Source organism: Lissotriton vulgaris, chromosome 5, assembly GCF_964263255.1.
Source record: "Lissotriton vulgaris chromosome 5, aLisVul1.2, whole genome shotgun sequence".
In the NCBI taxonomy this organism is placed as follows: domain Eukaryota; kingdom Metazoa; phylum Chordata; class Amphibia; order Caudata; family Salamandridae; genus Lissotriton; species Lissotriton vulgaris.
This window is the reverse complement of record NC_141693.1, coordinates 1,846,907,717-1,846,922,290: the sequence shown is the minus strand read 5'-3', so window position 1 is coordinate 1,846,922,290 and position 14,574 is coordinate 1,846,907,717. Positions and strand designations below refer to the sequence as shown.

Sequence of the window (14,574 nt, the reverse complement as noted above, 5' to 3'; positions counted from 1 at the left end):
AACAGCCAAAAACATACTGTCGAGACTTTAAATTTATCGATTACAAAAAGACCTTGTTTTCAAGGAAGTCGCCTGCGTTTTCAGTCTCTGGCTCGGCAGCCATGTAGGGAAACCTAACAAACCCAGACATTTCTGAAAACTAGACACCCGGGGGAATCCAGGGAGGTGTGACTTTCATGTATCCCCCAAAGTTTTCCTACCAGATTCCCCTGTAAATCTCAAATTTAGCAGAAAATAAAATCAAATTTTTCTCACGTTTCTACCAAATCCAGACATTTCTGAAAGCTATATACCAGGGGGAGTCAAGAGAGTTACAGCTTCAGTGGATAACACAATGTTATCTTACCCAGAAAGCCCTGCAAACCTCAAATTGAGCTGAAAAAATAATTTTACTCGAGAGACCAAGGGGAACACAGGATGGTAGGAAATTTGTGCCAGCGCCATTCTCCAAGGCAGAAATATAAGGAAAATGTGCTGTTTTTTATTTTAGCTTAATTTGAGATTTGCTGGGGATTCTGGATAGAAACATTTTGTGGGATCCATGCAAGCCATACCTTTCTCAACTCCCCTAGGGTATCTAGGTTGTAGAAATGTCTGAGTTAGGTAGGTTTCCCTAGATGGCTGCCGAGCCTAGGACCATAAAGGTAACTACTTTGCAAAAGCAAGTCTTTTTGTTATCGATAATTTTGAAGTCTCCACAGTTCTTTTTGGACCATTTCCGGTCACGGGCACTAGGCCTAACCACACAATTGAGGTACAATTTTTACAGAGACTTGGGGTAATGCTGGGTGGGTGTTTGTGGCTCCCCACAGATTCCAGAACTTTCCATCACAGAAATGTGACGATAATGTGTTTTTGTTTTTACAAAGTTTGAGGTTTGCAATGGATTCTGAGGAACAGAACCTGATGAGAGCCACACAAGTCACCCCATCCTGGATACCCCTGGGTGTCTAGGTTTAAAAAATGTACAGGTTTGCCATGTTTCCCTAGGTGCCGGCTGCACTGGGGCCCAAAATCCACCACTGCTAGGCACATTTCAAAAATAGGTCAGTGCCTAGTTGGCTTTCTGCCCCTCTGGGTGGAATATCTGGGGCTATTGGTCCGATATGCCCACAAGGAGGACCTAAAGACTGTGGCCATTTTTTTTGGGGGGGGGGGAGGAGGGAGTGGCATTAGCATGACCATCTGGGCAGCCCCCAGCCCTTCTCTAAGAAACTATAATAGTCCCTGGTGCCTAGTGGTCTTTCTGCCCCGGGGTAGGTGGGGGATATTGCCCACGTATGCCGCCGGGGAGAGAAAAACTGTGCCCATTTTTATCCGGGGGTGGAGGCGTTGGCATGTACATTCTGGGCAGACCCTATCCTTGACTTAGAAAAGAAAAGTCCCTGGTGCCTAGTAGGCTTTCTGCACTGCTGAGGTGTGGCAGATCTTTGGTTCCCATGTATGTGGGGTGGTGGAATGGCCAAGCCAATTGTGAACAGTCCTTACCCCTCTTTTATATAAATTAAAATCTCTATTGCCTAGTGGGCTTTCTGCTGCCCCTCAGGGGTGCAGAAAGACTGTCCCATTTGTGTTTGGGGACATTCTGGGCAGCCCCCACCCCTATGTTTAAAAAGAAATCCCTGGCACCTAGTGGGCTTTCTGCCCCCCTCCCCGCAAGGGGGGGCAGATCAGGGGCTCTTTCCCCCATCTGCTTCCCGGGGTGGGGGGGGGCAGAAAGACTGAGGCAAAAAGAATTTGGGGTGGGGGCATTGGCATGCCCGCACCCCTACATATAATACAAAAAAACATAATCCCTGGTGCATAGTGGACTTTCTGACCAGATATGGGGCTATTTACCGCACAGAAATACTGTGGCTGATTTCTTTCGGGGTGGGGGCATTGGAATGCCCATTCTGGGCAGCCCCCTCCACTATGTACATAAATGAAATAAATCCCTGGTGCCTAGTGTGCTTTTTGCTCCCCCCTCCCTCCCCCCAGAGGCAGATTGGGGGCTATTGCCCCCATCTGCCTCCCAGAGGGGGCAGAAAGACTGAAAGTTGCCCAAAACGTTGGGCGGAGAAAAGCCCTAGCCCAAGGGGCTGCTCACCCCTCTCTGGTGTCCAATAGGTGGATCCTTCCTTGCGGAGCACCCTCCTGCGGCATACCAGGACAGAGATCCACTAGATTCTCCCCTTTCCAACAACACCTCTCCCGCCTGCCTACGTGCTCAGGCACGTAGACAGTTAAACGGAAACAAGTTGATCGGCTCATTTGTTTCACTTTCTGTGAAATTATGTCCGCACACCGTGCCTGATGATTGTCATATCACTGAGGGAAAAAAAAGTTTTGGAGGCTGGGGAAGCTCTTTCCCAACCGCCCTCCCTCCCCCAAGGCTGAAAAAAAAATCCCTCTGCTGTTTTACAGCAGATCAATGTAGTGCTTGTGTGCACATGACGGAACTATTCTGTCATGCGCACCGAAAGGGTTAAGGTAGGCATTACAAAGTGCTAAGTTTTCATTTTTCCTGTCTCAGACATTTAATATATACTGCACTGTACATCACACATACAATGTGTTAAAAGTTTTCAAGTTAGTCTAAGCATAGTATTTTGCACTTGAAAGATCAATTTCAGTGTAAAATCTATACAAGACATCACACAGCACATCTTTGTACTATGTGGCAAAGGGGCGTGTGCTGTAGACAGCATGTTTGGGGAAGAGATCAGCAGTGGTGGCTGGCTTCTACGGGGGCAGGCGTGCGCGAAAATATTAACATTAGAAAACCAACGTCCTCCGCTCTGGAATTCTTCTCAGGAACTGGATACAGTTTGGGCACCAATCCTGGCGCTGCTTTCATGCTGTGAGAGCAGCGCCCTGATTGGAGAGAGCGGCCTCACTTGCCGTTCCTGAGGACACTGGAGCACTGCACTTACTCTAACCCAGCTGTCTTCAGACAGCTCGGTTAGAGGTTTCAAAGTGCACATGTGTGGCTGGCCGTCGCAAGACGGCCAGCCGAAGGGACATGCGCACTTTGAAAAGTGCAGAATCACCCTACCCACCTCCCTGCTGTAGTCATTCAGCGGCGGCCCCGTCACGGCCCTCCGTTCAGGATGGAAGGATGAATAATAAAATGGTAATTTAATTTAAGCTCCATCGAAGAAGGCACCCCTGGAGACAAGCAGTGACATTTCTGAGATATGGCTCTGCAATGCTCTCTCCCTCAACTTTGGTTGCTGCACTTCATTGCACTACTTTTTCTGCCTCCGAATTGTGCACGTGTGCTACACACATTCCTTTGTGGCCTATGTCTTATAGTTGTTTCTTTTTTTTCAGGTCCGACAAAACCCTACAAGACATTGTCTACAAGCTGGTCCCGGGGCTCTTCAAAGGTACCCTGCTGTATACTCAATCACCATACTTCTTGATGGGATCACTGTGGGCCACAAAGTAGTTGTACCTGTAGTCAATAGCTACCAGCTTTTAAAATTGCTCAGTTACTTCTACAAGCTGTTCAAGGAACCTAAATGTACATAAACAAAAGGACTGACTTGTCCAGTAAAACAAAATACATTTGTTCTTGTACATCTATAAAGCTTGAGGACATCTGACCTAGGAGGTTGGCGTAGCTTCCTAGTTTTAGTCTGGAATCCACACCACAGATGTAGAGCCTCTGATATAGATGGTCCGAATAAGCATTTGCTGGAATGGCCTCAATGAAATGTATTTGCAATTAATACATGGTTCCTAACTAGGATCTCGTACCACCGTCCTTGATAGCCTCATATTCATTAACTGTGACCCCTCCAGTGGTCTTTAATGGGCACCCTCGTTGTGACGTGACCATTCAATGTCTTTCAATTAAATCTTCCATTGTCTTTGACTGTAATATTCCACCATACACAGTCTTTAACTGGGATATCCCACAAACTATTCTCTTTAACTGGAGTCACTGCTGTCTCTAACCACCCCCTTGTTCTTAAACTAGGGTCATGCTCGCCCCACCAGCTTTTGCCTGGAGCAGGTGTCTCCAGCCAGTAGATGGCAAGCTACCAGTAGCTGCCAGACACCTTTAAAGTAGCTTGCAGTCCTGAATTCATTTTTAAATAAACACAGGGTCACATTTTCCTTCTTAAGTTAAGTGACGGCTGTGTTTATTTTATGTTATTGTCAGGCATCAGATAGCAGGGCATGAGTAGTGCTGGGGTCAGGTTTATCAACCAGACTTAGGCTGGGGCACAGAGGTGAATAACTGAATCCCTACGGTATCGAACTCTTAAATAAAACTCCTTGTCAACTCAATATTGGAGAACGAGAACAAAATTATGTTTGTGAATGCCTTTAAATGGGAGAAAATGAAAATGAAAAGTTACCTCAATGATTAAAATTAACTTTTCATTTTAGTTTTCTCCCATTTCCAAGTGTTGCATTTACAAACAGCAGCCCTCTTGCTCCCAGTGGCCTGTAGGCACTGTGCCATATTTATAACTGAAAAATAGTCTTTTTTTAAATGGGAGAAATTTAAAGTGCAGACAACTTTTCAATATTTTGAACATCTTTGCGGAACATGTTTCTGCCCTTTAAATTTCTCACATTTAAAAAAATGGTTTTTGGTTTGTGTTATGCATGTAACAGTTCCACATATGGCGAAAGGTATATCCTGTGCCACAATTACATATGACATAGCCTCTGTCACCAATTCACATATATCCGATTAATATGCACACATGGTCATACATCCCCGAAGAGCACCCTCTAACTGACACTCAAGGAAGCCCTGTCATAGTGCCCAGAGATAAAGTATTTTGCTCGACTGTAGTATCTGGCTCTATGGACATTAGGCTTAAAGTCAATGAAGCTGGGCGTGGGGGTCTCTGGTAACAGTATGTAAGTTGTTTAGCTTTCATTAGCTCACGATGATTTTCACCGATCAGAAGCGGCTCTCACTACAGAAAAGTTCAGAGATCCCTGGTCTGGAGGCACCACCCAAGGTCTTTGAAAGTTATCCTGTTCCTTTGTCTCTAGTGCACCCCAGCTCGGATAGGAAACCAACATAAACACCCAGGCACCCTGCACTGCCACTCATGTCATTAATCTCTTGCTTTTTTTTTTTTTAAGATGAGATGAAGAGGAGGCGGGAGTTCTATGCTGCTCGTCCAGTGGCAGATGGTGAGAACATGTTAAATAATGACCCTGGTATTTTATTTGCCCTTTGACCTGTAATCACAGCATGTAGAAATCCATTTTCCTCCCACCTTCCATTTCTTCTCTGCACATATCGCTCCTGTCTACTCTTTTTCCTGCCCGTTCCATTCTCCTCTTCCCCTCTCTACCTGTACTCTGTCCCATTCGTGCACAGCATCTCTTTAGCCCTTCGCTTTCTTTCAGCCCCCGGTGGATCCAATGAGGATCGTGGGGAGGTGTCTGAGCAGGAGAAGGTTCACGTCACAGAGGATGAAATCGTCAGTTTATCCATAGAGTTTTACGAAGGGACCAGGTAACCCCATTTTTTGGAAGCCCCTTTGGGGTGTTTGTCCTCAGCAGCACCTGTGGCAAAACTACATTGGGTTTAGGGGGCACTGTGTAGGAAATGGAACCAATAGTTTAATTTTTGCTGTATCCTATCATCTAGTGGCTGGGCTTGGGAAAGCATCTAGGTTACTTGGGGAAAAAACTCTGGACATCGCCCATAGGTGTGACTCACAATGACGTCAAACCCTACAATGTCCCACATTGTAGATACCATTTTCAGTTTAATTGATTAATTACATGTTTTTGTGGATACAGTACCACACTTCACCACATTTAATTTATCAACAGGAGCATTATTACCTTTCAACAACTTGTCCAAAATTCATAAACTTCATTAGACTTGCGGTGTAGAATAGATGTGTCTCTGGAGCTTGTGAGAAATGTTCCAACAATTTCAGAAGTAATGCTGTAATTCAGCATTAAAAATTAGAGTTGCCCTTTTACAGTAGCGGGTGATGTTTTCCCTTTAAAATAGAAATTTGCTGTAGATACCAATTAAGCATGCATGGACAAAGCCAAAACGTCTGGCTTGCATTTCCTCACTAAAACATTAAACCCTGCTGCAATGAACAATCAAAATGAAAAAAACTATTGCTTTCTGTATACAGTGCACTTATTAGAGGAATAATTTAATCTGTGGTAAAAGTGTACATTTGATTACATTAAATAGTCCCTCATGTGTTCCTATTCAAGCCCTACAATGGAGGTGGAACAATACACCAGCCAATAGCATGAGGTGAGACAGAAATGCTCTTGTACATGGTAACAATAGGTCTTTCAGACAGCTGCCAGACCTAAAATGTTCCCAGAAGTAAACTTAAAGTGGTTCTTCATCACTATAAAAATATAATATCTGTTGACCGTATATCACTTGAGGACGACAGGGCACGGGACAGGGTAACAATCACCAGTGAAAGGGAAACAGGAGACCAATCCGCTGGCAAAGAATTATCTGAACCGGTGACTTTATTTGCCTATGTAAATTTAAGTACTTGTCAATGATTCTGATGCTGATAGGAAAGAAATGTGTGGAGGGGATCTGCCAATGAGAGGGAAGCGCGGTTACCCTTCGACATAGGTAGTTGTTTGCGTGTGGTAATCTAGCTTACTGGCCAACAAGAGATTTGTTTGCTAGCTTCTCGTTAGCCCTGCACGCTTGTGTGGCATTTTCATGGGCTCCAGGGCATTCTGTAGCGAACAGGCAGACTCTTCTGTGATTAATTTTGTTCACTGGTGTCCAGGGTCCACAATACTATTATACTTAAACTACGTGGCTCCTTTTGAACGCTTCTACACAAGCCAATCAGCCAAGTCCCTCCAAGGAGGTGTTGGGGATTTAGAATGCATTCACTCCCAAAGAAGTGCCTGAAAATGTATGGGCTATCTCAAAAATGGGCAGATAAAATTAGTATCTAAAGATTGTGGCACACCCAATGTTTGAGAGTGGTTGAGTCAAAGGCAAGTGTGTGGAGGGCGCCCACTTTGCTTTGACTCAACGACTCTCAACTGTGGAACAGTAATGGTACAATGCGACTTCAAACTTCAGATTGTCTGCAGTTGTGATAGCTCAGATGGCAGGCGCAGGACAGAGAACTGAGCAGAGTCCCAAAGGAGCGAGTTTAGAAGATTGAGGGTGACAGACGGGGTCATGTAATGACACGGAGCGGGCTTGCAATGCTGTAGGTGACCTCCATGCAGAGCTTCATTTAGATGGACCCTGTACCCCAGGGATAATTATTCAGGTTCCACAACCCCCCCCAACCTTCAAAGAGGAAATCCAGAAGAAACAAGCATTGGAAATGCAATAGGTCTCGCAGCATTTGAGTTAGTGCTTTTAGAATTGTTTATGGGTTTTTTTGTAAATCTTTAGCATTTTTGTTTCCTGTAGCCAATGCTAAAGAATTACAAATAAAAAAAGCCATAAACAATTCTAAAAGCTCTAACTCAAATGCTCCGAGACCTATTGCACTGTGTGAGGGTGAGGGGTTGAGGGTGAGTGAGGGTGAGGGTGGGTGAGGGTGAGTGAGGGTGAGTGAGGGGTTGAGGGTGAGTGAGGGGTTGAGGGTGAGTGAGGGGTTGAGGGTGAGTGAGAGTGAGGGTGAGTGAGGGTGAGGGTGAGTGAGGGTGAGTGTGAGTTAGGGTGAGGGGTTGAGGGTGGGTGAGGGTGAGGGGTTGAGGGTGAGTGAGGATGAGTGAGGGTGAGTGAGGGGTTGAGGGTGAGTGAGGGTGAGAGTGAGGGTGAGTGAGGGGTTGAGGGTGAGTGAGGGTGAGGGGTTGAGGGTGAGGGGTTGAGGGTGAGTGAGTGAGGGTGAGGGGTTGAGGGTGAGTGAGTGAGGGTGAGGGGTTGAGGGTGAGGGGGTGAGGGGTTGAGGGTGAGTGAGGGTGAGGGGGTGAGGGGTTGAGAGGGTGAGGGGTTGAGGGTGAGTGAGTGAGGGTGAGTGAGGGGGAGGGGTTGAGGGTGAGTGAGGGTGAGGGGTTGAGGGTGAGTGAGGGTGAGGGGTTGAGGGTGAGTGAGTGAGGGTGAGGGGTTGAGGGTGAGGGGGTGAGGGGTTGAGGGTGAGGGCGAGTGAGGGTGAGGGGGTGAGGGGTTGAGAGGGTGAGGGGTTGAGGGTGAGTGAGTGAGGGTGAGGGGTTGAGGGGGAGGGGTTGAGGGGGAGGGGTTGAGGGGGAGTGAGGGGTTGAGGGTGAGTGAGGGTGAGGGGTTGAGGGTGAGTGAGGGTGAGGGTGAGTGGGGGGTTGAGGGGGAGGGGTTGAGGGTGAGTGAGGGTGAGGGGTTGAGGGTGAGTGAGTGAGGGTGAGGGGTTGAGGGTGAGGGGGTGAGGGGTTGAGGGTGAGGGCGAGTGAGGGTGAGGGGTTGAGGGTGAGGGCGAGTGAGGGTGAGGGGTTGAGAGGGTGAGGGGTTGAGGGTGAGTGAGGGTGAGGGGTTGAGGGGGAGGGGTTGAGGGGGAGTGAGGGTGAGGGGTTGAGGGTGAGTGAGGGTGAGGGTGAGTGGGGGGTTGAGGGTGAGGGGTTGAGGGTGAGGGTGAGTGAGGGTGAGGGTGAGTGAGGGTGAGGGGTTGAGGGTGAGTGAGGGTGAGGGGTTGAGGGTGAGTGAGGGAATTTCACGGTATATTAATCTAATTATTATACCAACCAAACTTCACAAGCACCACACTACCCAAAACACACCTTCTCAAAACAATCTTTCAAGCAATGACCTCAAGCGATGCCTCGAACTGGAAAAAAATTACGTTTTCCTTACTCTAAATGTGGCCGACCTGAATGTAATATGCTAGAATTGAAATTGCCCAATTAAAAATGTCCGCCGGCGTCTTAGACTCTGCTACGGCAAGCCAAAGCTGCCAAAATATAAATGCACTTAGCCGCCTGCCAGTTTGACAAAGTTCACTGAGGTAAAGTTATGAGTGCAAATTAGACAAAAAGACATATTTTTTTCTTAATTTGCCCTAAGTAGGAGCTGAATGGAAAGCCGCCCCCTTGTAACGCAGTAACTTTGCATGGACAGCTCGCATGGTCAGTCATGCGTTATCGACAAGCAAGCAGTCTGCAAACGCTGGTATCTTCTACGCGGACCAACCAAACTTCACAAGCACCACACTACCCAAAACACACCTTCTCAAAACAATCTTTCAAGCAATGACCTCAAGCGATGCCTCGAACTGGAAAAAAATTACGTTTTCCTTACTCTAAATGTGGCCGACCTGAATGTAATATGCTAGAATTGAAATTGCCCAATTAAAAATGTCCGCCGGCGTCTTAGACTCTGCTACGGCAAGCCAAAGCTGCCAAAATATAAATGCACTTAGCCGCCTGCCAGTTTGACAAAGTTCACTGAGGTAAAGTTATGAGCGCAAATTAGACAAAAAGACATTTTTTTTTCTTAATTTGCCCTAAGTAGGAGCTGAATGGAAAGCCGCCCCCTTGTAACGCAGTAACTTTGCATGGACAGCTCGCATGGTCAGTCATGCGTTATCGACACGCAAGCAGTCTGCAAACGCTGGTATCTTCTACGCGGACCAACCAAACTTCACAAGCACCACACTACCCAAAACACACCTTCTCAAAACAATCTTTCAAGCAATGACCTCAAGCGATGCCTCGAACTGGAAAAAAATTACGTTTTCCTTACTCTAAATGTGGCCGACCTGAATGTAATATGCTAGAATTGAAATTGCCCAATTAAAAATGTCCGCCGGCGTCTTAGACTCTGCTACGGCAAGCCAAAGCTGCCAAAATATAAATGCACTTAGCCGCCTGCCAGTTTGACAAAGTTCACTGAGGTAAAGTTATGAGCGCAAATTAGACAAAAAGACATTTTTTTTTCTTAATTTGCCCTAAGTAGGAGCTGAATGGAAAGCCGCCCCCTTGTAACGCAGTAACTTTGCATGGACAGCTCGCATGGTCAGTCATGCGTTATCCACAAGCAAGCAGTCTGCAAACGCTGGTATCTTCTACGCGGGTAGATGCTCGTGCTGCCTGCCATTAACTCTGCTGCTCCACTCTGCTTTTTTAAAATAACATTCAATCATGTATACCGCCAGCACAAAATCTAAAATTATGGAATACACAATATTTTGTTTAAAACTATATACAGGGGTGGGGTGGGGGGAAGAGAAGATGGCAGTGAAGGCGGGAGGCTGTCAGAGGGAGCCTGGCTGACGAGCTGGGAGAGAGGGTGAGAGAGACGGCAGGATGAGAGAGAGGGTGAGAGAGACGGGAAGATGGTAGGGGGGTGAGGGAGACGGCAGGGTGGGAGAAAGGGTGAGAGAGAGATACCAGGATGGGAGAGAGAGATGGGAGAGAGGGTGAGTACAAGACGGAGGGAAGAGAGGGGAGGGGGGAGGAGAAATGCGACACGGCGGGAAGGGGAGGGGGCGGAGCGGGTAAAATAAACAAGACAGAGGGAAGAGAGGGGAGGAGAAATGCGACACGGCGGGAAGGGGAGGGGGCGGAGCGGGTAAACAAAGACGGACGTGCACGCGCTTTTAAGCTCAATGCGCATGCGCATTGAGCTTAAAAGTCACGGGCACTGCAAGGAATCGCCACGATTCCTTGCAGTGTGGATAAAGAGTGGATAAGTCCCAATACTCTCGCCTTGCTCGATGCGCATGCGCATCGACAGGCGAGACCTAAAAAGATCTACCCCTGTCTGGTGCGAAAAGGGCATTATTTAGGGGTGTAACATGTTTATGGAGTGAAGTGTGTAAAGTTTGCAAGATGGTCGCATTGTGAAGTGTGTGCAGTATTTAAGGATGTAAAACAGGTAAAGTATGGAAGGTGGGAGGACTCCACCATGCTAGGTGCAGGGGCCTGGAATGAGTGCACAATGGAGTTTGAATGTCCAGTGTTACAGTAGCCTTGTGTGTGTGTGTGTGGGAACAATGTGTGCAGGTTTGAGGGCTTTAAAGTTGTGTAGGATGGGGTGGTTGTATAACAGGCCCTTAGCAGTGTATCATGCAGGTGGTATTGAAATAAAACACAAGCCTGACCTGGAGACCTCTGACCTCTTTTCTACAGGGAAGAAAGCCGCGGCAGCATGGCAAATGGGGAGCTGGAGAAGGACAAGGTGAGTGTTTAAACACGAGAGGTTGTCAGATTGGGGAAGGAGTGATCAGAGATGAATTCTAAATTTTCTGTTTCGCGCATGGCTTTAAGTGGGAAGTAGAAACTGGGGGGATGGCCTCTCAAAGGAGCGTGATCGACGTAATTAAGGGCGTGGCTTAAAACATGTAAGCTAAAAATCTGTGTTTAGCATAGTGTGCCGCCCAACTGGCATTTTGCTGCTTCTCTCATTGCATCTAGATCAATAATACGAGTAGCCTTACACCTACAAGTAGCCAGGACTATTGGATTTGTTAATGGTTGTTAGTTTCATAACATGAATAACAACTATGGCTTTGTTGTACAGCATATTGAAAATGCTTCTGTTCTGAAATGAGACTGTGAAAGTACTATAACGAGTCCCTTTGAAGTTACATCAAAGGCAGTGAAGGGTGGTACTGCTGCAGAATTGAGATTATTTTTTTCCACCCTGAGAGTGAGGGCAAAAATTGAGACGCTGACAGGGACCAGTCTCTGAACCTGCTTTTTAGAACTGTCGGTGCTGAGCACCATCAGGACCCGGCTCACTTAAAGCCCTGGTTATACAGATCTTATTGATAATCAAAGTGAATGAGTAACATAAGTCGTTTTTTTCAGGGTCTCAAAGAGAATTGTGATAGTGACCCTCAACCACACTAGCACAATGGTGGTATAGCTTGATTCTCCTCCGGTGTGGTTTAGTGGATTGCGTTATCATTGGGTCTTAACACCTGGGTGTCCAGTTCTACAGGTGCTCTGTTATCCTCCACCAGGTGGGAGACTTGTCAGGTTCACAACAGTTGTGAATGAGGAAGTGAAATAGAATAAAATTGTCTACTCTCCTTTTGTGTTGTCTTTATTGTTACCTGAGAGGGATACTTTTAAAAACTACAAAGGTAGGTGCTTGTATGGGTACTTTATTGGTCCATTGCACCTCGGTCAACATGTTTCAGCCTAGTTTTGCCAGTACGGGTCAGTTGGCTTTCATCAGGACCAAAGGAAAGCCGTCTCTGATAGGAGGAGGTTGTATGTGATTTATAGGTGAGCATGCATCTAAGTAGAATCACTCACCCTTCTTGGTCAGCAGGTTTATTGGTTCGGGAGCTGACAACGTATTATAGTCACCATCTTGGCCTATAACAGGTTATGAGAAGGCGTCTTTCTTCAGGGAGCCGGCAGTGTGACTGTCAATCCTCGATTGTAGCATTTTTCTGCAGATTCTGCTGCTGTCCTTCACGAACCTTATGGCCAAAGTGGGGCTTGGTTCACTTCAGAGTCAGGTGACTTCTGTAGTCTTCGGTTTTATTACAAAGCTTACTTGCAGCCAGTAGGACAGAGGTGCCACAAAAAAGAATTTATCGAGCAGCCTTGCTATAGGATGTCTTGTCCTCTGTTTCTGTGTCTGGGGTCACCAGTAAGTCTCATTGGCCTAAAGCCCCAGGGAACGACGTTCTAGTTTTAAAAGCAGTACATTACCTGGCCAAAAAGCCACCTGAACAATAAGGGTCCTACCAAAAAAGTCCTAACCATGTCGTTCCCCGTAGGGACCAAAATCTGGGGGCCTGTTGGTCGTTTGAGTCTGTTGTTAAGGCACACACGGAACTGGTGTAACTTGTTTGCAGAGCTTAGCTTTTGACAAATGGCCATGTTAAAATATGTGGCACCTCCAGTGGGGAGCTATGCATGTGTCTTCTTTCCTACAGCTTTTGATGCCAGTGACAGCCTCCTCTTGTACATTTTGCTTCTGTGCTCAGTGAGAGGCAATGTTTGCTCTCATTTCTGTGTTCTGTGTGTGGCACATCTCATGCTGGCAGTGTACATGTCTCTTTGGTCAATAAGGGCTTGTCTTGACATGTAGACGTATGTTTCCTTGGGCATTGAAAGGCTTCTTTCTTGCTACCATTTCATTCCTTACTCTATGGTCATTGGGCACTCTATTTTTTCTTAGTGCATCTATGGTCTTACGTGCTATAAAGACAAACACTAGTAAGTGAGGAGCCTCTCGCTGGCCTAACAAGGCAGTGAAAAGGCAATGGCAGTTGACGGGAAGGGGGGAAGCAGGGGCGGGGGGGCGGCAGTAATACTTTCCCAGACACTGCATGAAGATACTGCGTCAAAATAGCAATTCATTGCCCCACTCCTCTTTAATGGTCGTGTCCAAATCGGTGTTGGGTGAAGAGTGTTTGGTTTTTTTGTTGGGAAGGCAGATTTTATTTGACAAAATTATGTATTCTGGTAATTCTAGTCTTGGGTTGATTCCACTCACCTAATTGGGGCTGACACACTCAACAACAAAGAATCATGACAGAAGAAACTAGGCCCAGGTTTACTAATACTTTGCACAAGGTCATTTTGCCAGTGCAAAAATTGCTGTGTACCACTTTGCATCAACGGGGTGTTTCATGGGTGGTACGTGCATGTGCCTATTCAACCACCCATGGGTGTTGACACAAATCTCGATCTACTAACCTTGATAGACGGGGATTTGAGTAAAAAAAATGATGCCCCTTCGAGGCAGGTGTAATGTGGAGGAAGAGTTTTAACTTCTTTCAATTGAGGGTGTGCTGTACTGTACGGCATGTATACAAAATTGAAAAGGCATTTTACTATGGATTGGACTCGTATTTTGTAGTTGATGTGAACCCTTGCAGTGCAAAACCTATGCTAGATATAACACACACACCCTATGGAGCAAGGGGCTCTGCATAGCAGGCAGCAGAAACTTCACTAGTGCAGGTGGGGAGAGAACCACCATTGAATAATAGATCTGGTGCTGTGCTGCGCTCTTCCTTTGACGCAGTGCAGCTACCCCCCTAGGAGCGAAGTGCCATCCCCTGAGCCTAAGAAGCTAGCAGGACATGGAAGAAGTTTGCAGCAAGCACTTTGTGTCGCGGTGCTGTGTAGCGTGCAGGTGCTGCTGCTGGTCTGTACTGGGTGGAGCGGCTGCCTGCTGGTCTGTACTGGGTGGAGCGGCTGCCTGCTGGTCTGTACTGGGTGGAGCGGCTGCCTGCTGGTCTGTAGCTTCGTGTGCGGTTGCTTCCTAGCAGTGCAGGGGTGCTGCCTGTCGGTGGATGCTGTCAGTCCGTGCCTGCGGAAGGGGAGGCCTCCTTTAAGCGTGCGGAGTCTTAGTTTGACAGGACGTGCTCCGGGTGAAGAAATGTCCGGGGATTCGCGCTCTCTGCCTTCCAATCGGCAGCAGATTTGCCGTCAGTGCGGGCCCGCGGGAGTCTCCTTTCCCTCCCCCTCCTGGGTGGTCTCCTCCTCTCTTTCAACTGCGCAGGTCTCTCCTGTCACCTACCCTCCGACATGTTTTATCTGCTCTCCTCCCTTGACATGCCTCGACTCTCCGGGCCCTCACACATTTGATTCACTCCCGGTTCCTCATCCTTCCGCCCCTCCCCCTCTCGAAGCCTCCAGGGTCTGCTTGAGACGCCCTCCTACTCACACGCAGCGACATCTCCAGCGTCGCGGTCCCTCCGACCT

General features: G+C 47.3%; 1 protein-coding gene across 1 annotated transcript in view; it reads left to right on the top strand.

Moving 5' to 3' along the window:
- The window catches only part of PCGF2 (polycomb group ring finger 2), a 186,333-nt gene that overhangs the window by 124,706 nt on the left and 47,053 nt on the right, over nucleotides 1–14,574 (top strand). Inside the window, exons 4-7 of the mRNA XM_086924322.1 lie at nucleotides 3,316–3,371; nucleotides 5,098–5,148; nucleotides 5,368–5,476; nucleotides 11,029–11,077. Coding sequence (XP_086780448.1) covers nucleotides 3,316–3,371; nucleotides 5,098–5,148; nucleotides 5,368–5,476; nucleotides 11,029–11,077 — 265 coding nt within the window. The remainder of the gene's footprint in view (nucleotides 1–3,315; nucleotides 3,372–5,097; nucleotides 5,149–5,367; nucleotides 5,477–11,028; nucleotides 11,078–14,574) is intronic.